The 25,036-nt window shown below is 34.8% G+C and overlaps 1 protein-coding gene across 1 annotated transcript in view; it reads left to right on the forward strand.

Moving 5' to 3' along the window:
* Nucleotides 1-25,036, forward strand: part of LOC127831268 (alpha-(1,6)-fucosyltransferase-like) — a 108,624-nt gene that overhangs the window by 33,280 nt on the left and 50,308 nt on the right. The window contains exons 2-7 of the mRNA XM_052356248.1: nt 2,572-2,693; nt 3,931-3,988; nt 7,908-8,025; nt 10,993-11,132; nt 11,987-12,163; nt 12,731-12,908. Coding sequence (XP_052212208.1) covers nt 2,572-2,693; nt 3,931-3,988; nt 7,908-8,025; nt 10,993-11,132; nt 11,987-12,163; nt 12,731-12,908 — 793 coding nt within the window. The remainder of the gene's footprint in view (nt 1-2,571; nt 2,694-3,930; nt 3,989-7,907; nt 8,026-10,992; nt 11,133-11,986; nt 12,164-12,730; nt 12,909-25,036) is intronic.

Here is a 25,036-nt window from a genome sequence, read left to right on the forward strand (position 1 = left end):
AGTGAATCCAACTAAACAATATTTAACATTTTGTAAGCAATTAAGATTAATTGAACACATATATGAAATACTAAACATTCTTCCGTTATTTCACCGATAATGTGGTTCTTGATCAACAAATCATGCTCTATTTTATATCCTAACATTTTTGCAATAAAGTTTAGTTGAATAAAATATTTTATTTGTAACGCACGTCTTTCATTTTCAGCAACGAAGTGCACTACCCCATCCCCCCCCCCCCAACAAATTGCACATTAAGAACGTTCCTCTCATTTTCAGCAATAAAGTGAACTACGCAAAGAAAAAAACTATCTCAGTTTCACAAGTCAAGTGTAGTTGAGCCTAAAGATGAAGTTCAGGCAAGCCGTATCAGTCCTCTTACTGGCTTGGTTATTTGTCATTACGTACATGATCATGTCCAAATTCAAAAGAGCAAACGACACAAACCAGCGCAACGAAATACAGCTGCAGCGGGCTCTTAAAGAACTCGAAAAACTACAGACACATAATACTGAACTGAAGTTTTTAAACGCATAAGAGGTAAATTTACCCAAGGCGAGTAGATGCTTTTTTGTTTGCTGAATGTACACGATGCACAAATCAGGAATAAACTGCTTACAAAAATATAGTTTAATCACCTTTGTTTGATTTAAGGTGCACAATATCGGAATGAACCAGGACGGCAATTTACAAAAACCAAAAAAGACATGATTGCCCAAAAGCGCTCACCTAAGCAAAACCAATTGTTCAAACTTAACCGTGGAAATAGCTTTATTTGACATACGGTACCCAGATTCGAGGTTTTGAGAAAATACACATTTAGACCAAGTGTAATCAAGATTGAGGCATAAATGTCTATTGAAGTTGAAACGAGTTATTTTGTCAGATTTGATCTTTAGACCTTTTTTGGATGCCCATCACAACATTCGAACTCAACGTTTATATTGACATGATATGCCTGTAGTGTAGTTTAACAGGTATTTCTAAGATTAGACCTAGTCACTAGTAACATGTTTCGAATAAAACCAAGTATTGTAAACTGAAACAGTTAAGGATCGTGAATATTTTTTGTTACTTACTATATCACCTTAAACAAAACAACAACACCCATTTATAACAGTTTAAGCCAAACAAAAACAATAACCAAACAATAAGGCAGCATATTCGTTATTGAATTCTCTTTCTACACAAGACAACGATGGACAAAGTTCTTTGTTTTAATCAAAGTTACTTGCATCGCCTGTCGAGATTAAAATAAACAGAACAAATCATGTCTGACCTCTCGAATTTAGAGCTGCTCATTCCGCTTTACACACAAAAAATCCTTCCTTTCGTCGGGAAACTGCTCGTTAAGAATTGTTTGTATTTTCCTACAGTGTGTTCTTCCGCCTTTTCCATATCTTGTTCCCGTAGAATGCACATCTTTGAAAATAAAATTCCTAAACAAATATATTTAACGCATGGATGGAACACTGAAATATGAATATATGATTGTCCAGGGCTTTTTCTTATGGTCTAAACAAAAGATGGAACCAAGAAGAGCAATCACACTATCATGGTCGCATTGAAGATCTTAGCAAACGCGTTGACTGTACTATTATTATCCACAAACAAGGCATAGTAAACCGTTTTAACATCAAGCTTCTGCTGTGCTGTTTTTCCAACGTAAAAACGATTTTGAAACGAAAAAGTCACACGCGGGTCAAAATAAGATTTCTCCTGTTTATTAACATTGCCATTTCGAGAATTGACAATATGTGTTAATTCATTATAATATGTGTGGTGTAAAATTAATTTTATTATACACACTTATGATGTATGTGTCAGACAAATAACGAAAAAATATGCCTTTCGTACTTTTCAATAGCTGTTGGTCTGAATTGATGCGTGACACGAGCTGGCGAATGAGCTTTCAATGAAATAAGTTGTCATAAAGTATTATTAATATGAAACGTACCGTGTAATACAGAGTGCATTAATCTACGTTGTCAAACATTATACATGTTTTGCTTTTGATGTATTTTTACACGTTTTAATGATACGTTTGGACCAGTGGATACCATTTCCGAAACAAATCGTATTTCTAGTTAATCGGTTTGGCATCTTTCAAGATTGCGTGTAAAATCGAAAGTTGAGGAAGTGCACGGATTTAAATCAGTAAACACAAGGTCTATCAAATTCGAAACATCGCGAAAACTGTTCTGGAAAGAAATATTGATTATCGGGTATATTATTGTGGAAAAAACGAATGAACAGTAAGAGATTATTAACAGTGGATGTTATTTAAAATATATCAAGTTTCTGGTTCGCACGGTTCACAAAATATGATTTTTAGGAATGTTATGTTTTTGTTACACGTCCTTTGTATGGACCAACATAATGCTCCACACTCTTAAAAAAATCAAATAAAAAAGCTTCATTAAAACTGATCCTAAACCAAAACTTGACAGTCCTTTTCCTCGCCAAATAATCAACAGAAGAAAATAAATAAATATGCTGCATCAGTTAGAAAGGTCCGATCAATCGATTTATTGACAAAGTCCATGCATGTAAATTAACTGTTCTCTGCAGAACGTTTAAGTTTCAGCGCTCAACAAACCAAGCCACTGCTCAGGAGCTGACGAGTCTGAAAGAGAGGCTTGAAATTGCTCAGAGACAGCTCGTTCACAGCACAACGCAACCGGAGGTCAGAGGTCAGTCAGTCTGCCATTCAGTCAGAAATTTAGTAAGCGCTTCAGTCAGGAATTAAGTTAGCCAGTTTCTCGTATCTCCCCTACCAAATGAAGGGTTTTTATTTGTTTTATTGAGAAGAAGCGCTTAAGCAATTAACAAAAACACAGCCTCTAAATTAAGGTCAGCAACTGAAAGTTGAAATAAAAAACGTTAAGAAGACAGCTGTCTTTTGGAAGTCTTTGTTAAAAAGAAGTAATTTAATTTTATCTGCTCTGATTTAGATAAAAATAAATATATCAATATCCTACATAGAACATAAATACCACGAACTCGTTTTGAGACGATCATAGTAGAAATATTGTTGCTGATTGTTTTCATAAATATAAAACTAAAGAACAAAGTTTTGATTTCCCGATTTTCGGTATAGCTGTTAACGAGAATTCTCACCAGATTTTTCTGACCCTATAAACCATAATAACCCCATAATAATCAACATCTGTACTGCGAATAATTAAACAAAAAGGAGTGGTTCGAGGAGACACGATACCAATCATATTTGTTCCGCTGTCGTCGTGTATCGTGCTTCGTTTGTTATCCACCTTTAGCTCTTAATCGCACTAGTGTAAATTTGTTTAATCCAATCTTGATAAAATTTGCTCAGAATATTTATCTAGACAATATCTAGGCTGAATTTAAATCTGAGTCAAATGGGTCCACAAAACTTGGTCACCAGTCAAATCTTAGAAATACGTTGATTTCACTCTAGACGCCACATTTATGACCCAATCTTGATGAAACATGCTCAACAACATAATACTAAGTTTGAACGTTTTTTGAAACTTTAAACATGTTTAATATTTTTTTTAATTTTTTGGCAATTTTAAAATTCGTGTATACGTTATAAGACATTTACTTGTAGATAGCACGAAATGCTTATATAGAGTATCCATAATTTGCCAAGAGTAAGTGTGTAAACGACAACCTCCAAAATTTAAATAAATAAATAAAATCTGGATATAATAGTTAATGCTGACCTAGAACTCCAATGAAAAATTGAATTTGACGTAATTATAAATACATGAACCGTTCAAGAAGGTCGTGTTTGCAGAATGACACGACATTAATTAATATCAATCGTTTCTTGTAGGCTTTTTATATACATATGGTTGGGCTTGAAAACGTTTCTATCTGTTTACAAATTCTATAATCAGATATGAAAGTACAACACTAAACCCTAGATACATATCTCCCATTTAGGCGGCCCAAAATTTAAATATGAAGTGATTCGACGGGAGATGGAGCGTGTGTCAGAAGAGTATAATTTGTACTTGCAAGCTAGGCTCACGCAGATAAATTAGAAAGCCACCGACCCTGCCCTTGTGAGTAAGTTCAATACAATCATCGAGATATCAGCGGATATACACAAGTAAGCAATGGTTGTTCATCGACTCTACTTTAATGTAAAAATACTAAAACGGATGGAGATATATTCTCTTGGACTGTCTTGATCAAAAGAAGGTTTTGATAGTTCATTCCATATCTTCTGATATGAACATAAAAGTAGGCATTGTTGAATTTCAAATTTCTAAATCAAATATTTACTTTTTCGCACATGGCTCTTTAAAAAACACATTTCCTCATCAAGGGGGTGTGCGTATACGGGAGCTCACCGGATTTAAGTGAGGCTAGTTCGAACTTACTTCCAAGATTGGGTCGTTTTTCGTGAAGTCGTAGCGGATATTTTCACTCGGTATTCCACTTTGTACGTATATCTCTTTAGAATTAATACACCCTTTCGACTCAGAAGTGTGTGTGCTTCCCTCGTGTATTTTTTGTTTGTTTTAAAATCGTATAGGTCGGGGGAAAATATTGAAGGAAACCCGTCCACAAATATGTTGTCTACTTACGTGACATTCGAGAAATCGGATGTACAAATATCATGATCTCTTGTAATACACAGTATTGAATCAAGTGCACAGTAAAATAAAACCGATTATATCATTATCCCAAGACCATTTAATCCCTGATAACTAATTATTTGCCTTAAACATTGGTTTAACCCTCCTTTTGAAACTGACATCCTTTTAAGCAATTTTGGTACCTATATACATTATACAGTATATGTAATAAGGAATAAAAAAAATAAGCGAAGGACTGAGATACCATGCCCCATTCATGGACCACATGCGTTTATACGTAAAATATTCCATAAAGAATCCTTCAACACAGCCGGAATAAAACAGCAAATTAAAACTGACGAACCAAACTAAATCATATAGTTTATAGTGTTTAACTTAAATTTTATTAAGTATACATATACAAGTCTGACATATAATTTCTATGAATATTACTTAATTCGTTACGTATATGCCATAATGCTAGTTTCTCACTTTTTTGGTATTTTTTTATCTGCATTGCGTCGTTTCTTTCCAAGATGTCTCTACATACATTTTCAGTGTATTCAGCACTTTCTTTCTTGAGAAAAATTCATATCGGACGGAATGAACAGAAATGCATTTGACATATTAACATAATTTGAGATAAGAAGGCAATGTTAGGGACAAACAACATAAAATATCGAAGTAAACCAATACTTTATTTCTTAAATAATATGTATAAGTATGAACGAGCAAAACAACACGTATATATTGAATATTCTTATGAATCATATCGTATATTGCATTTACACAAATGCTACACTACAAGTTCACTACTTTCGATTGTAATATATTCACGTACTCAGAACGTGTTTCAAAAAAGGTTATCAAAAATGTGTCACATCAAAGTTACATACATGTTTCAGTTTCGTTATGATTAAACGCGTTAAATGTCATTGTATTAAATAAACAGTTAATATATACGTTTGTAATATAAAATACATCTACTGATATGCATATTCTAAACAAGCGTTATGTTTTACAAATTACTCTATGCATCCCAATCGCAATATGATAGTTTTTCGTCACATTAACCTTATAAACAGTTTAAAACTGACTTCACCTTTTCCTGTTTTTCCTTACACTTACATTGCTGGAATGTCATTGTTTGAAATGTGTTAACTGGCGTAGTACTTCGACTTCATCGTTTTTGTTTGATTGGTGGGGTTTCATGTACCTTTTGCTTTCTAGACCGTACACACTTCGTTACGCCTTCTGTTTAAATCTTGGCATCCTGAACGTCTATTACTGGCGTCTTGATACTTGGATATATTTAGCAGAGTATTCCGTTAAAAAAGAATAGTATTCCGTTTTAGACGTATTCAAACATAAATATGTTTATATGCGTTAAAATAAACAGGTAAGACTTCAATTTGTAAAAACTACAGTCAAACCCTTATATTACGCACATCAAATGTCAGCGTGAAGTATGTGAGAAAACCTAAAGTGATAATAATTAAAAATATAACATCTAATAAAAAGAGGATAAATGTTGATCTTCTGAAAGAGTTAATGTTTTCAAAAACCTGTGCACCAGTGCGGAATTCATCTAGGACAGTATTTTCGTGTCAAGCTCTTAAACATTGGAAAGATCTGTTTGCCATTTGGAAGACAGATACCTTCATTTGCTTTAAAGGAAGTCAGTTCCAAAAAGGGGGTTTTAACCAATTTTTAGGCAAATAATGAGTGATCAGAGATAAAACGGCCTCGAAAAAATGTAATAATCATGATTTTAGTTATATTTAACTGTACACATGCGTCAATAGGTTTTCCTTCAATAGCTTTTTTATCCCGACCTCTACGATCTTGAAACAAAAAAATAGGGAAGCACAAACACCGTACATTTAAAATAAAAAAATAGATACAGTGGCTTACCTGGTGAAAATGTCCGATACTCCTTCACGAAAAAAATCGACGCCATATTGGAAGTCAGGAGCAAAACGTTTTATCATACACAAGTCAACTTCAATTTAAGATCTAAACTAACCGATAAGGTATATCCGAGTCAGTGGTTTTGTAAGAGATGTAAACCGTAAGTTTATAAAGATTTATTGGTGCGTATAAGAGGTATTCATGTTTATTGCGTTATGATTTGTTTTGTTTTATTGTGTGTATTTTGTTTATTGCTTTTTGTTGAATTTTATATTAAATATAGTACAAAATTGTGTTTTGTGTGTGTTTAGAATACTTTTTTATTCAAATTGTTTACCACATAGCGCCTATGTGTGTCGAACGTCAAATGCTACACGCTAATCGCTTACTTGTTAATCGTTCACTGCATTAAGCCAAATCGAATTCGCTTACACAATAAACATGGAATTTTAAGCTCTGACTGAAACTGGATCTGTTACGATGCATTCTTTATATTGCCATATACCATTCAATGAGTTAGGTTGACTCTCTAAATGTATGTGCGTGTGATGTATCACCATGTGTTAGTAGTATTTGTTTTCAACGTGAATAAGATGATAAAATCGCGTTTCAATAGACGAGGTATTTTATACGGCCATACGTAATGATTTTGTAAATGTTAATTTATTAAGGCTTACATGTTTATTAAATAAGAAACTGGAGTTATTTTCCATGCTGAATAGCCTTCAAAACACAATACAAATATTATACTGTATGAAAAATGTGCAAAAGTTTTTGGTACATGAATTGTGGTTGGACAATATCAAAACGGTTCAGTCGATTAACCAATGGGCTAGGATTTTGTCGAACACATCACTTACGTAACAGCTAATCAATATGGAAAATGCCACTCGACTGATACAAATACATGGAACAATTGACTAGCGTAATATTCCGTATATATTCACAATCATTATAGTATTTATTTTCACATTGTTGAAGACAATAACCTTTACATGACATGTGTTCTTGGTCATTTTATCTTTAAATATGAAAACAATAGCAATGGTGTTTTTTTATAAACATTTTGTAGTATTTAAATACATTAAATTCAATGGTGTTTATATTTTATTTCTAGTTAGACTTTATTCCTTTCCTCATTATGGTATAAATAGCATTTAGACATCGATGTAATATCATGATATAAAGACGAATTAAGAAACAAATCAAAACACGATAGCCTTATGCAATATTGCAAATCATTAAAGCATTGGTTATTAAAGGTTTTTCGAATAATGACATACTTTCTTTATATACACTATCTTAAACGTTTTGTAATTTTGTTAATTCCTGAAAGACCTGTGTCTTATGTAAGACTCGTTTAAATGTATCAAATCATGAGAAGCATAAACTAAGTCAAATGTAAGAGCGTACTATTTCCGACAGGAAGATGAAGAATGACCAGAGCAGACTGGCAAACGCGGTGGATGGTGATGTGGACTGGCGCAAGAGGGAGGCGCTCAGACTCACTGACCTTGTACAGAGGAGGCTTGATTATCTTCAGGTGATTTGGCTGTAAGTGTGGTGGGGTGATCAGGGTTAAGGCATGTGCTTCCAGCTGTGTCATCTAGCAGTTCTTTTTACCGTGGGTTTATGGTAAGAAGAGACTTTCTTTAAAGTGTAAAACAGATTTAAGCATAATATTTTCCTCCTAAGATCAAGTTTTGCAGGAGACATTTTATCAGACACTCAAATTTTCAAACAACTATGAGGCCATAATTTCATCGAGAAAGTCCTCATTTAACCCCAAAGCATCTTCGTTTCGTCTCACACACATCTAACATTGTCTCTACATCCCGCAAAAAAGCAACTTCCTCAAGAAGTTTCAGCACCTCGAAATCAAGCAGCCACGTTCCCCACCCACTTTGACTAAAATACGTGGAAGGCTTTTTTGGGGGCAACCGTTAACATCTCAAACCTAAACGTTTTCTACGCAGATCAAGAAGTTTTGTGGGTTTTTTTCACACTACGCGTTTGCTTTTAAAAGTACCCGTTGGTTGGTACACAGCTAGTAGAAGTACCTTTGGAATGTGCAATTTGAAAAAAAATATTGTTCGTGTATTTGTAGTTCAGACATTTTTATTGTAAATATCGATTTCTTACTTTATTGTTTCAGTTTTTTAATAATGTGCGTTTAAATTGTGTTTTTTGCGATCTACCATTTTGTTTTGACGTCAGGAAACTGTATCCATCCATACCCAAAAGAGAAGGGTTAGAAGCTTGCAGGGAAGCATTGAACGCGCGCTCCAACCCACTAGTCACTTCAACTGATGATATGATTGACGTAATCACGTCGGTTTTGGAAAACAACAATTTCAGTCTAAATGAAAACAACTACGTACAGACAGATGGAGTGGCGATCGGCTCAAAACTGGGAACAAATTTTGCGTGTAGCTATATGGCGGAAGTGGGACGAAAAACCCATGACAGCTTATAAAGTACCGGCATTTTAAAAGAGGTTTATAGATGATGGTTTTGGAATATGGATAGGTACCGCGCCTGAACTTGAGGCTTTTACCATACATGCCAATTCCATTCACGAAAATATTCAGGTCGACCTTCGGTATAGTCCGCATAGTATCGTTTTCCTAGATACAACCGTGCGGATCCGAAATTGTCATATCTACACAGATCTATATGTAAAGCCCACGGACAAACAGCTCTACATACGTAAAGAATCGTGCCACCCCCCTAGCAGTAAAAGATCTTTAGCATATGGACTTGGATTGCGGATAAGAAGAATATGCGAACAGGAAGATGATTACAACAAACATAGAAATGACCTAAATTGCAATTAAGAAGACGCGGGTACAGCGGGAAATTCGTAGAAGGCCAGTTACAGAAGGTAGATGCACTGTCGCGCACAGATGTACTGGAAAAAAAACGCAAAACGACAGAGTTCCTCTTGTAGTCACGTTTTCCAGTCTTCTTCCAAACGTACACAACATTGTACACAAACATTTAAACGTTCTATATAGATCGGACAGGATGCGCGAGGTTTTCAATAAACCGCCTTTAGTAGCATACCGTAGGGACAGAAACCTCTGTGATACCCTGGTACACAACAAAACAAGCAAGGCTACCTTCATCACACACATATGTGAGGCAAACTGCACGTGCTGTAACAAACTGACAACAAATGACATCCAAGACAGAGACGATAAAATTACTTACAGCACGTACAAAAATGTTACTTGTCGCACGAAAAACGTGATATATAGTATAGGATGCAACAAGTGCGAGTGTGTTGTTTATGTTGGGGAGACGGAGAGGCAAATCCGAGAACGCATGAGTGAACATTTACGAGACATCCGCCTGCATAAAGAAAAGCCCATTACTACCCACTTTGATTCGAGCCACTGCGATGACAATATGTACTTCTTGGTCCTGGAGACGCGAAATATCGCTGGACGCCAAGAACGTGGAATTAGAGAAGCGTTGTGGATAAAGAGACTAAAAACTATGAAACCTTTCGGATGTAATGTAAAAGACAGTGTGTTCCAGTCGGCAACATTAATAGACAGCATATAATGCTTATAATAAATAATAATATTTATGTTTATCTTAAAACATTATATATAGTACATATATGTATATTGTGAACAGGTATATGTGTATATGTATATGTGTATATATGTATATATGTGTATATGTATGTTTGTATATGTATGTATGTGTATGTTTGTGTTTATGTATGTATGTGTTATATATATATATATATATATATATATATATATATATATATATATATATATATATATATATATATATATATATATATATATATATATATATATATATGTGTGTGTGTATGTATGTATATGTATGTATATGTATGTATATATATATATATATGAATATATGTATGTATGTATGTATATGTGGGTATATGTGTATAATATCTATATAATAATATATACACAACGTACTTCCGAGTATTGGCGCGTAACGTCACGTTCACGTCGGGTAACGTTACGTCATTTATTTGTATTTACTTCCGTTATGATCAACAGAAGAAAACGCTATGTAAAGTTGTCTTATTAATCGTTTACTGAAGAAGGCCTTTGGCCGAAATATTTAATTAAAGAGTAAATGTATGAAGTTTATGTATTATCTGTTAATATGCAAAGAGCCTTGCGGATATTATCAGGTCGTATCTCATTTACATATAATACTACCGTACATCAGTATTTAAGCGGCTTTTGCTACGCTATATCATCCTTGTCTGTAATGACACGATATAATAAGTACTAGTAAACAATCCTATATTATCTATAACCAGTACACGCTCCGGAAACATATGGTGGCGTTTCTGAGTTCAATTTCTTTCCGGTCCACTAAACACATGTGGCATTTGAACATGAACCCTAAAGGCATTTGTCCTTGTGTCAAACATAGCTTTTTGACACGAAAGTTAATACAGATGTTTCACCAAGCTGAGGATAAGAAATGTTCGATATTTGCTTCTCAGAATCCTTCCGAGTGTGACAAGGCAAAGAAAATTATCTGCAGTCCTGGTAAGGCGTGTGGCTACGGGTGCAGACTGCATCATGTGACCTACTGCCTGATCATGGCGTACGCCACCCAGCGCACGCTCATCTTGCAGTCGGAGTACTTGGGATAAGCTTTCCAGGGCTGGGAGTTTGTATTCCTGTCAATCAGCAAGACATGCCGCTCCACTGTCGGTCAAACGACCACTCGCTGAGGACGTAAGTACATTGGAAACAATATAAACATTTGCAAAGCATTTAATCATTTCAAAGCATTGCTCTAACACCTTTTGAGTCTACTTCACAAAGAGAGATGAAAATTTTACAAAGGGATGCAATTCTGGGTATCCATGGATAATATTCACAATATAAAGCATAGGCTTACTTAAAGCCTTCCTAACAACTCCCCCCCCCAACAAAAAATTCCCATGTATTATAATTTATCAGCTATTATAACATTTCTGTTTTCTTAAAATTGCCACAATGTAGTCATTGTATCAGCATTGACCAATGCATATATTCAGAAGGAGCAGTAAAGTAAATATTTGGCCAGTAAAGTTAGAGAAACATTTTAGATGAAACAGGTCATGCCGGATCAACAAACAAGGTTAAGATTCATAAGAAGCAGACATTAAAAAAAAACAAGAACTTTCAATTTAAATGTTTTCCAAATCCTTAAATCTTCCAATTTCGTTTAAAACTGGTTAATATTACATAAAAACACATTGATAATTAAACAGTTTCTTATATAATAAGTGTGATTACGTTTACTTTAAGACTTTATTTGGAATTTTAATTGCATAAGACTTTCATTTAGAGACGTTAACATATTATAAATTAAAAGAGTATCATGTACCGTAATACAATAATGTGTAAACAAAATTGATGCCTTGTTATTTTTGTAGCGAATTCTATGACGGATGATTCGCAAGTCATCGAGCTTCCTATATTGCACAATTTGTCTCCGCGACTAAGTTTTTTACCGCTAGCGATACCAGAGGACATCGCTGATCGCTTGACCCGTATTCACGGTGACCCTTCGGCCTGGTGGGTAGGTCAGTTTGTGACCTACTTGACCAGACTAAATGCCATGATGCGGAAATTTCTGAATGAGACCAAAGAAAAGCTGGGCTTTGTTAACCCTATTGTTGGGTAGGTAGAAGTATATGTTTCAGAATATTTCTTTGAATAATGATTTTAAGTAGTGTGTTACATGTGTGTTTATTTTCGCAAACTGTAACAAATTTTTGGTGGAATTAAATTATATCGAATAATTACTCAGTCCACATATGGCTGATGAAATTGAAAAGCTATAGAATGTTCTGAAATCAAATGTAAAAAACCCACTAGCAATCACTCTAAAAGTTGCATTCTTGACAAATCATCATGAACCTTAGACAAAACGTGTGTTTGATATATCTGCTTAGTTAAGCGAGAGTTCCGGTCCGTTGATAAAAATGTCTGCAAGTGGACGGGGATATTGTCTTTATTTATCTATATTCAAACCATGTCAACACTTTGGCACAATTTTTTTTCCAATCATCATGAGCCGTAACCAGAACAATTGTTTAAATGATATCGTCGCCGAGTGTGAAAATTGTTCCAATTTAAGTTGGATGATTAGTGCTTAGATGCGTAAGTCACATCCTGCAGTATAACCTTAAATATATAAGACTGAGTTGATGTTACCAAATATTTGATAGTCATATTGAATTAAAGATTGCACGTGAGACGGACAAACAAGGTCGGTACGGAGGCCCAATTTCACAGCATTGATAAGTACATGAGTTATGCCAACGAGTGGTTCGATATTTACCAGAAGCAGCACCCTGGAGTCCAGAAGAGGGTGTACCTGGCGTCAGACGCTCCAGGGGTACACCATGAGGCTAAACAGAAGGTAGTTTTGATACATATTTCCATTGGGAAAAAATGCACAGTATGATTTTTATCCATAGCCATAGGCGGAGGGATATTGTTTTGGCGTTGTCCGTCCGTCCGTCCGGCAATTTTGAGTCTGGAGCCATATCTTGGAAGTGCTTTTGCGGATTTGATTGAAACTTGGTATGTATGAGTATATACATGGATAAGAGGGTGATGCACGCCAAATGGCATTGTACACCATCTTTTAATAACGGAGTTACGGCCCTTTGTTTCTTGAAACAATGCTTTTTAATATAAGCTTAGAGCTTTATCTCCATTAACACATGAGCAAGAGCCATGAAACTTGCCAAAATTGTTCTCAATTATTTGGTAGTGCTTCATAATCAACACCCATAATATTAGGGGCTCAGGTCATGGCCCTTTGTATCTTGAAAAAAGCTTTTTAATATAAGCTTAGAGCTATATCTTCATTAACACATGAGCCAGAGTCATGAAACTTGCCATAGTTGTTCTCAATCATCTGGGGTGCTTCACATTCAACACCAATAATCCTAGGGGCTACGGCCAAGGTAACACATTGAGGTCAAAGGTCCCAAATGTTATGAATTATTCATTATTTAGTCACTCCTTTACTATGCATCAAGGGATTCTGTAAAAACTGTCTACAATTGTTCTCCATTATCTAGCTGAGTGTAAAATATAAAATCCAGGTTGCTAGGGTCATGGTCAAAGTCACACATAAATGTCAAAATAACACATTTTGATTAAAAAAGCATTATTTGGTAAGGATTCTACCAAACTAAAATGGATTCTCAAAACTTACTGATGCAAGTGTTCTCAATGATCAGGCAGGGCAAGACCTATTTGTTTTTTACCAAAGTCAAGGTCACCCATCAAAGGTCACACGTCTGTAGAAATATTTATCATTTAGCCATTATTTAACAATGCACCTGTGGATTTGCAATAACCTTCCATAATTCTTCTCCATCTTCTTCCTTGTTAAGTGTCATATTTTAGATTCATTTCAAGGGTTACGGTCAAGGTTCATGTCTAGGATTAAGGTCAACGTCACACAATATATTTCATGTAATGTCATACGATTCACATCAAGGTTCAAGGTTACACAAATGCTTCATATAAGGTCGTGCGCTAAACCGCTAAACTGACTAGCATTTTTTCCAGAATTATGTATCTTTGTACTTAGAAATTACAGGTTAGAGATTTTGTGTTCCAACAACGGAGAGCATATAATCGCTGACTTGTCTGTCCTTCATTCTCTCATAATTTTATCTGGAGGAGGATATTGTTTTGGCGTTGTTCATCCCGTCCTTTTATCTGGAACAGATTGTTTTGGCGTCGTCCATTCGTCCAGAAAGCTTTTCTGTCAAGAAGCATATTGTTGAACTGCTTTCGAGCATTTCAATGAAACTTGTTTGTACTTAAATGCATTTCTTTATCCAAAGATATATGCATAAAATGTTATGTTTTAAGTTGTTGATTTTCCCAAATACTAATGACACACATATTTTGGGCCCATTTTCACCAACCATTCTTAATGTCTTGTACATTTAGACTTATTACTCCCCCCCCCCTCGCTAAAGGCGGAGGGATATAGAATTGGCGTTGTCCGTCCGTCTGTCACAATTTTGAAATTGACGGGGGACATCAATTCAAGGAATTTGTGTTTGTGAAACAATATGTCTCCCAAGTATTTGACATTTGATCTTGAACAAAGACCTTGACCTTTCACCTTTTAAAATGTGCAGCTCCATGAGATACACATACATGTCAAATATCAAGTGCCTACTTTCAATATCGCAAAAAATATGGCCAATGTTAAAGTTTGACGCAAACCAACAAACCAAAAGACGGGGCAAAAACAATATGTCCCCCAGTATAGACCGGGGGACATATAAACAGTGGTAAGGCTTTTGGTCAACATTCACAAAATGAGTAACCGCTGCAGTGAGCTGGGAATCCTGGAAGAACAATGCAAATAATATGTTGTTGATTAAACATAAAACTTATAATAGTGTCCAAATTATAAATACGTGCAACAACTATTTAATATTGTCGTCGGATGTTTCGGGCCCCAGGTGTTTCTACCATGCATGTTTTCCCCTTAATCGTTTCACTTCCAACTTGAATTGTCATTGCTTGGCATGGTTTACCAAGTATCTTTATCTTCTATTTACAATAAGACGTTTACGATTAACCCCACTGAATTTGTTTCAAAAACGTTAAATGTGTCATTTCATGCTTTGTTTTGAATAAACTATACAAAAAAAAATAAACAATAGCAAAGTGAAATAAATGTTGTTTTATTCAAAATAAACAATAGCAAAGTGTAATGAATTTTTTTTAATGTATGCGAGTTTGTAAGTTACTTTAAAAGTAAGTTTCAAAATAACACGGGTCTTATAGATATATATTATATGCAATGTTTAATAATAAAGAGGAAGTGGTATTTTGCTTTCGTTTTTTAGTATTTGTTTTTCTATGTATTTATACGTATACTGTGTGTATGAACATTTCTGTATACTTATTAAAGAACGCGACCGAAATAAATTTATTGCAATCGATCTATTGTCGACCTTTTAATTGTAGCTTCATTCGTTGTAACTTAAGAATTGTCACTTAATGTAACTAACTAATGGGGTTGTTTACCCTCGGGACTTCGGTTAAAAACCATTGCCCGAGCACACTGCTTAACATATATAATATACTGTGCGTTAAAAAGGCCGCAAAAAAGGACATATGGTCAGCCCGATTTTACTGGGCTGAGCCATAAACATAACATGGTACTTTGCAGTGTTGATGCGGTGCTTTAATAACAAGGGCTGTTTGTAAAACATGCATGCCTCCCATATGGGCTGTCAGTTGTAGTGGCAGCCATTGTGTGAATACGTTTTTTGTCAATGTGACCTTAACCTTTGACCCAGTAACCTGAAAATCATTAGGAGTCATTTGCCAGTCATGATCAATGTACCAATGAAGTTTCATGATCCCGGGCCTTATTATTCTTGAGTTATCATCAGGAAATCATTTTGCTGTTTCGAGTTACTGTGACCTTGACCTTTGACCTAGTGACCTGAAAATCAATAGGGGTCATTTGCCAGTCATGATCAATGAACCTATGAAGTTTCATGATCTTAGGCGTAAGCATTCTTGAGTTATCATCCGGAAACAATTTTACTTTTCGAGTCAATGTGACCTTGACCTTTGACCTAGTGACCTGAAAATCAATAGGGGTCATCTGACAGCCATGATCAATGTACCTATGAAATTTCATAATCCTAGGCTTAAGCATTCTTGAGTTATCATTCGGAAACCATTGCACTATGTTGAGTCAATGTGACCTTGACCTTTGACCTAGTGACCTGAAAGTCAATAGGGTTCATCTGCCATTCGTGATCAATGTACATATGAAGTTTCATGATCCTAGGCCAAAGCGTTCTTGAGTTATCATCCAGAAACCATCTGGTGGACGGACCGACGGACCGACATGAGCAAAACAATATACCCCATTTTCTTCGAAGGGGGGGGGGCATAAAAATCTAATAAATTAAACAAAACTTTACTTTAACAATGAAATATATAATATAACGAGATACTCAAGAATCTATGCATATAAAACTACGCTAAAAGAGATTTCCTATTGGCTGACTGCATTTTAAAAACATGGCGTTGATTGGTCGGACTTCCTTATCTTGCAAAAGCAAGTAGGTCAATCCGTTTTGAGATGAAAAATTTGCACAATGAAAGGTTTGACATTAAGTTCACTATTTATAGCGTAGAATTTCATGATAGGAAATATATGGAACAAAAAAAGGGTAATTACATCCATTAGTACTGGCATCATCATTACTAGACCCATTGTTCAGCGTATGCTGCAATGGAGTTGTTGTTGGAGTCTTTTAACTTTGTGATCTGTGTTTTTTAATGTTCTTATTATATGAAATTATTTATAGTTTTATATAAGTTGGAAAGAAAAGTTACACGGGTGTGTACTTTATTTAAAATTAAAAGAAAATAAATAGTTTTGGAGTTTTCCAGACCACAAAGTGGTTCAACAATGCCACAATTTGTTAACAGACATTATATGACTTATGACAATTATAAATCTTATGTTAAGATTGTATTAATGCATATAAAGTCATAAATATACACAGGTTGTATTGATGTATATGAAAAAAATGACAAATGTGGAAAGTTTTTTAAAACTTTATTTAATTATGCAAGTAGAGCCTGGTAAAATAGCTCCCCTTTATAGTATCACTATTGCTAAAGTGCATTAATTTATATGGAAATATGGTAAATAATGTATTTATATTTGTATTTTAGTATATAATTGTATTTGTATTGTAATTTAGTATATATTTATAGAGTGGTAAAAGGGCATCCTTAAAAAATTGATTGTTTGACATGACCCGACCCAGGTAAATTTGTGTGGGTTGGTAGGTAGGGATTTTTTTTGTTGTAATTTTTTTTCTGACATTGAACTCTGACATATACCAAACTGAAAGGAAATTATCAAATAAAGCTCCAAGTCTTCTGCCTCATGAAAGGAAATATTTGGTGAAGATTTTTCTGCACCGTCCGTATCACTGCACGTGTATTCGTAAGTCGATTTTTTCTATAAAGAGCTTCTTTTTATTTACTTATTTTTTATACGACTTTTGCCATCGGCCGTTATATTGTAGGCAGACGACAATATCAACTGTGTATTCCATTATCTGCGCATGAATGACCCAATATAACCCGATAACGAACTTAATGTTGAATGGCCCGTTACTATATGCGCTTTAAATTGTTCATGGAAACAAAGAGAAAAATAGTTTTAAAAAAAACACTTCGGATTAAAATGGCGGGTGTTTTCAATGAAATTTAACGAGATTTAATCATATTCGCAAATTATATTTTTATATAGCCTAATTCGCCATACTTTCGCAAATGGCGAACGACAGCGCGAGCCCTGTAGTAGTGAGCATTTATTCCAATAATAACACGTTCGCAATGCTCGCTGTCGTTCGCCATTTGAGTCATTTGCAAAACTATCGGATAATATTGGGTCAATCATGCGCAGATGTTGTATTCCGGTAATTTGAATACCCATTTAATATCGCCGTCTGCCTCCAAAATAGCGACCGGTCGGAAAGTCGTATAAAGAGATAAGCAAATGAAACACAAACGTGACAATACCCGTCAATAAATATTTCTAAGCTGACCAATTTTTATCTTTCTATCGAATATTTACCGATCTGAATTAAAGAGTGATAATTAATTAATAAGTTATATGGCGATAATATTACACATCTCTGCCGATTGCCGAATTAACTTGAACGCTGATTATTAATTAATTTGTTTTCTTTACTCCCAAACTATCCTTAACGACAGCAGCGTATTTTAATTAAAGGGATACGAGAAAAACAAGAGCGGTTTAATTTTATTTAAAGTCTAATTAATCGCATATGCATATGTCAAATAAACAGGCGACTCAAATAAATACTGGTACGCGTTTTGTTCATTGCTATTCTAGATATCCTTGAAAAAGCATTCAATTAAATGACGCAAATAACCGGAAATGATAAAAAGCGGAAAGGACAAATGTAGCGGAAAGAAGTTTTGGCGAGCAAAAAAAATTTCTAGTGGGACGGTCGGGTTATGCCAAACAAAAGAATTTTTAAGGATGGCCTAATGTTGAACACTTGCAGACAGGCAATATAGCCGTAATGCTCCAACATTAGACCCTTCCTGTATGGAACTTAGAGAGAATTGGGCTATGAAGAAGAAACGTCCCCCCGGAGTGGCGTTAAGACAATATTTAAAAGAAAGTTTATAATAATATTTATATATCTAAAGGTAATGACTTACTTGCCGCCAAGCGGTCACCTTAATAGGCCCACATAACAATTTGAAAGTAATACAATGTACTTTACAGTTAAAAAATTAAACAAAACAACTATTTTATACATAAAAGTGGATTATTTACATTATGTACAGTACTTTATGCAATATTTATAAGTAAAATTCCAGTTGCCACCATGCGGGCTAAAAGGGGAAGTTTTGGAAGTGTAGGCGGGAATGAATGGGGGGTTTCCACTTTCCAGCAGGGGCAATACCACTGGGTTGATCAAAGGGAGATAATTTATATAGGAGTACTTTTTTTGTGATGATTTTGTCCACTGGACCAGAGGGAGTGCATGGTAAATGGAAACTAATAAGAGAACAAATTGAAAGAAAACTAAAACAATATGATATTTGATGTACTGGGATATTTCCGGTAAAAAATCAAATTGGTAAAAAGACCAAATTATACTTGAATGCAGAAAGAAAAGCTTTTATCCCTCCAATATAACCTAAATGGGATAACAAAAGAGAAAATAGTACAAAAGTACCTTATTTGCTATATAAAATAGCAATTTGAACAAAAATTAAAGAAAATACAAAGGTACGTTATTGGCTATAATGAACAAGATAGCAATATTAAGAAAATCTACAATAATACCAAGGAGTTGATATTACCCTGGATAGGGCTAAGTACGGGTTTTGCAAGGTATAAGGCCCTGCACCGTGCATTCCAGTCTGACACGCCTCTTCGAGTTTGAAGGGGAAAGGGTGGGGTGTCAAAGGAGAAGGGAGGGGGTGCAATGCAGCCAACAAACCCGGGTTACTGGACAGCATCGTCCTTCCTTTTTATAAAAACTGCCATAAAATATAGTTTTATTAAGAAACTGAGAAATGTAAATGGCTAACTAACGTTATACTAAATTAAAAAATGTGTTAAAATAAAGAATATCAGGTCAATGCCGTTGGCCTGATTTAGAAAGGGCGGTGGAACAATAAGCCCCTTAAAAGCTAAAACAAAGTTGTGTCAAAGTGACACAAATCCAACACAATTACAATAGCATTATGTAAAATTTGTGTAAAGATTACACGGTTTAAAAGAATCAGTCTCATGACTGTATAATTGGGTGGGTGTTGGCTGCTCTCCCTCCCCCAATGATCTAGATCTTGTCAGTTATTTGACAGTCTAGAAGGTATTTGGCGAGGGCAGAGAAGACCGGGCCCCTAGCTGCTCTCTTGGGTGTCTAGCACGTTGGAAAGGTTTCAAACTAGTCCATGAGAGTGCAATGCAGCTTCGAGGTGGTCCCTTTGAGCCTTATGGTTTTGACAGTGCAGCAGCATGTGGGGCGCAGTGAAAAATTACGGCAATTTAGAACTCCTCTTTTTTCGTTAATCGTGGTTGACAGTCCCTTTAAAGTCTTTATGATCTGAGCATTTTGTAATATTTCATTATTTTGCAAAGTACTGAGCAAAATAAGATAAAATGGTCAGGACAAGATGTTTTTGGACATGTGAAATTTTGGTCCCTTGTGCGACCGGACGACTGGCTTCAAAAGTTAATGTCGAGTCCTGAAATGTACGATTCACTCACTGACCATTTATTTACTCAAACCGATAAATATGTCAAACTGTCACAAACACAAACAGCTGGCGATCTCTATCAAACTCTTAAAAAAGTTGGTTTACTAAGAATAAATCTATATCAACTTAAACTTATCAAGTACATGTAGTTTTATTTTGTTTAAAAGATCCATGTACATGTATGAGTAATTAAACTTTTATAGACCACACTCGACAATGAAATAAAGCTTGACATGATTTTGATATACATGGATGAGAGTGAAACTGTAAAATAACAATGACCCGATCTTATCCAGAAAATTACCTATAAAAGCGCTAGATCTTGATCCAGAACGATTTGATGGACATCCTGAGTGCATGTGAAAACTGTCCAGACCACTGTTTACAATCTGCGATTTATGTAATAACATTACACACTAAATTTCCAATAGTGTCATTGACATAAAAAACTATAAGTATCAATTTTTTTTAAATGGGGGCGAAATGACCAGGGAGGAAACATCTTGGGAGCGAAACAGCATGCGAAAATACTTTGGCGCAAAACGTCCACAAATCTTTAACATAACAGTTAAGAAACTCCATATGGAGTTATTGTTTTTCGCTTCGCAACAGTGAAAATAATAATAAATATGATCACTCATGGGCAAGACTGAACTTTAATTGTATGCTGTTGTTTACCACTATCAACAAAGCAGGGCTTTGGGGGCAGTAGGCTATAAGCCCCCGATACTAAGTAAACATTTAGGATAAAAAGGGTTATTAGGTTTTTCGTTTTCTGTTAGGTTTTGCATGCTTAGCAATGACAAAATTATACGCCTTTCCATTCTTTTTTACGTACCGGTTAAGTTCAATAGTCCCCACTCATGAAATAAAATGACAAGCTACCCTGGTCCTTATAAACGTACTCCCAGAGCCTTTGATGATTTATGGCGGATTTGGGTTATACAGCTGAGAGTTGAATTATTGCAACTAATGTTACCCAAAACAACAAATAGCCAGACATAGTATCCGCCATAATTAACATTGTTAGCCATATATTTGAAATAATGGTCATCAAAATATTCAGTGACCTATTAATGAGACCTGTTCACACACCCATGTGCATTATCACTTAAATTATGTGCAACAATATTATTCATATAATCATTAATTTAATGTATTAAAACAAAACTCACTTCTTATGTTGCTCTATGGATTCAATCATACGGACAATGATGTTAGCAAGTTCTTCCATCCTCGGATGTTCGGTGCACATTCTCCTAACATTCAGCAACAACGAATTAAGGGTAAGGAGAGAGTCGTTCAAAACATTCCTACTTTGATAACCAAGAAGAATTCTACCGCATGATAAAATAATTTCATTAGCTCTCTGAACGAATTGCGCCGCCATTTTCTTCGAATATAGCATTTACTGCGGGGCCAATATTTCTATTTCAAATTTTTTTACTTAATAAAATCATTTAAGGACAAAAACATATGAACACACACATGAATAAGCTTATTAGCTATCTTTATTCTTCCGTATTGATTTTATTTAAATGTTTTGTTAAATATTTCATTACTTTCTTTAAAAAACATCTCGGTTTGTTGCGACAAAAATGATTGGTTGAAAACTGACCAAACAAATAAATGTTACAGCAGGCATAAAAAATATACCAACAGTCATAATTTGTCACCGCTGTGACAAAATTGTTACCGCAGTGACAAAATATATATCACCGCAGTGATAAATTTATTACCGCAGTGACAAAAATGTCACTGCCGTTACAACTTTGTCACCGCTGTGATATCTTTTTTTAGCTGTTGGCGTATCTGTTCTTTTGACCCAAAGGGTACGTATTATATACTACCGATACCTTGTTCTGTAAATGTGACAGTGCCTTGCATATGGAGATTATAGATTATAATGCGTGCAATAAATTATGGTTTTGTAATACAATATAGTTATCGCACTTTTTTTTCATTTAGAGTTGTATTTCGAGGTAACATTTATAGTTACTTACGGGCAGACCTCGTGGTTGCATACTTTACTTCGTATTATTTTGTAAAACTGTATTGTATAATGTATTGATGTATGACTTGTTATTTGGCATATATAAGTGCAGTATGTTTGCATATTGTATGAACATACATTTGCCGTAAAACTATGTCTAAATCAGTCGTTCATACCAGCCGCTAAACGAGAAACATAGTTTAGGTTTGTTATTTCATCGGGAGCCTAGTTGTAAAGTCCCCGAGGAAGCGAACCCGTTAAGTTCCATAACAAGAGCGTTGTTGAAAAGAGAAAATCCATACCATAAAATTATGCCATTATATCGCTGTCATGAGGAAGCATAATAATTATGGAAATGGGCCAAACTCGGACTCTTAATATGCTTAGAAACTGCACTTGTAGAAACAATGATAAGGATACGTTTAACGAATAGAATAAGCCCTTATTAAATTCTTTGCTAATCGTGTAAATAGCACCCGCGAAAATCATATGTAAGCGCGTACTATATTTTTGTGTAACGTAATATCTACCATACGGTATATAATGCACACAAATAAAACTGGATAATTTGGTCACTCTTCAAAAATACTGTTTTCATTAAAACCTCTTTGAACAGGCCGGTCGTATTATAAATAAACATTTTTTCTAGGTGATTGTTGCATTAACGCAGTTTTATACATAATATTGTGTTTTTTTCTTAAAGGGCACATAGTTAATATGTGGTACATCATTTAACAAACAACACAGGCAATTAATACAGTTGAAGATCAAAACAATGTGTTCAGGTATGTGCTCTAAAAGCGTATTATACTAGCTGCCTGTTATCATAAATATTATCATTAAGGGGCGTTTCTTTTCCGAAGGCGTGGTCAGTGCACATAACAGTATAAATTGATTTAACCATGGACACACATATGTATACAAGAAGCGATACTCTCGACAGCGGATGGTTTTTATCTAGGTATCTATTACTATTCTTTAGAGCAATTTGAGCTTAATCAATTCTGAAACACAAATGCATCACATTTTCTTTTTTTAATTTTGATTTTATATTTATATTTTACACATAATTAGCACACACTTGAACGAGTAAAGAACGACAACACAGATTTTGGTATGTGCTAATAACTGTATTGCTTGTTTATTCCTTAAGTAGAATTTCACATTTATTCGATTTCGCTTCTAAAATATATGGAATGATCAATGATAATTGAATTGAATATCGTTATTTATATGGATTGAATTAAATTAAGCAAAAAGGTATATATATATATATATTTCAAGTTCATGGACAATACGTTTTGCAAACGAAACAAATCACACTAACAAAATTAAAATCTTCATTATATTCAACAAAAATATATAATTCGACATGGCATCATACTTACATTTTTTTCAAACCAATATAAAATAACTTCTTGAAAGAATTATCAGATATAATTTTAAGCGATCTTATGTTAATGCATTTATCTCTGCTGGTATATTTTAGAAAGAAATTTACACATCGTTATACAAAATTGTATATGATTGTTGCTTTAAATCAACTACCGTATGCTTTTTTCAAAATACTAATTGGTAAATACATGCTTTCCTCGAAAATATGTTGTCACCTCGCTTTATATTTGTTATCCTCATTTAGGTCCTTGTGTGTTATTCTTGAAATAGGAGGAATTGCGTATGATGCAACTTAATAACATTTCTTCACTTTACGCAATTTTATGAACTGGAACAATTTGTTTTTCATTTCAGTGACTGACGATGGTGAAATAATACTATTACAACTAGTGTATAATGGACGCTCATTATATTACAAAATGGCATTGTGTTACTGCGTTTCGGTTGCCTTAACCGTTATGTCAATAACTCCAATCATTGCGACTGAAGGAAATCCCATAAGTGGGAAAAACTGGACCGACGATAATATTATATCTCTGTTTCGCTGTTATGGCGAAGACTTCTGCGCTCAGACTGAAGTGTGTGGCATTAACAGATCAACTCGAGCCAAATCTCTGAATAATTCAGAATGGACACCTTGCTGTGATGGTTTGTTTCATCTATTTATTAAAAAATACATTCACGTCGTGAGATTTTCAATTACATTACATTTAATATTACGGATTGACTTTTTTTATAGATTATAAAGCGACTTAACTACCGATGGCTCACTTTGTGTTTGAGTCAATTAATTTACATGTTCAGTCTAACAAACAAACAAACCTATACGCGTAGCCGTATGCTTCATTTAATTCGAGGCATACACTATGCTTCTGTCGCAGGTTTTCCAGCACTGGAAGTCCGTTTTGACCTTACTTCATAATATAAACAATGTCATTGCTTTGTAGATTGCTATTGCGACGATTACTGTGAGTTCTACAGTGACTGCTGTTTCAAAAGCGTGTACTCTACATTTCGGCATGAGAATGAAGAGTGTTTATATCCATTGTCAAATCAAAATATTGACATAAAAGTCGACGTAGCGTTTTACATGTTGACCACTTGCAACAAAACTATAACCTGTTATGAACTGCAGCAAAATCCCTGGGGTCCTCTCCTGCCAGTATTTTCGCCCAGTCGCCAGAAAATATACATAAATAAGAATTGCGCAGCATGCAATGGGGTTCAGGACGGCAAAGAGTGGGGTTCTTACATAGTGTTCAAAAAATCGAATGCGTCTGATATTGATACAATACTCTCCGCCTTAAGATTCAGAACTTTTACAGCAA

This window comes from Dreissena polymorpha, chromosome 5 (genome assembly GCF_020536995.1).
Source record: "Dreissena polymorpha isolate Duluth1 chromosome 5, UMN_Dpol_1.0, whole genome shotgun sequence".
NCBI classification, from domain to species: Eukaryota; Metazoa; Mollusca; class Bivalvia; order Myida; family Dreissenidae; genus Dreissena; species Dreissena polymorpha.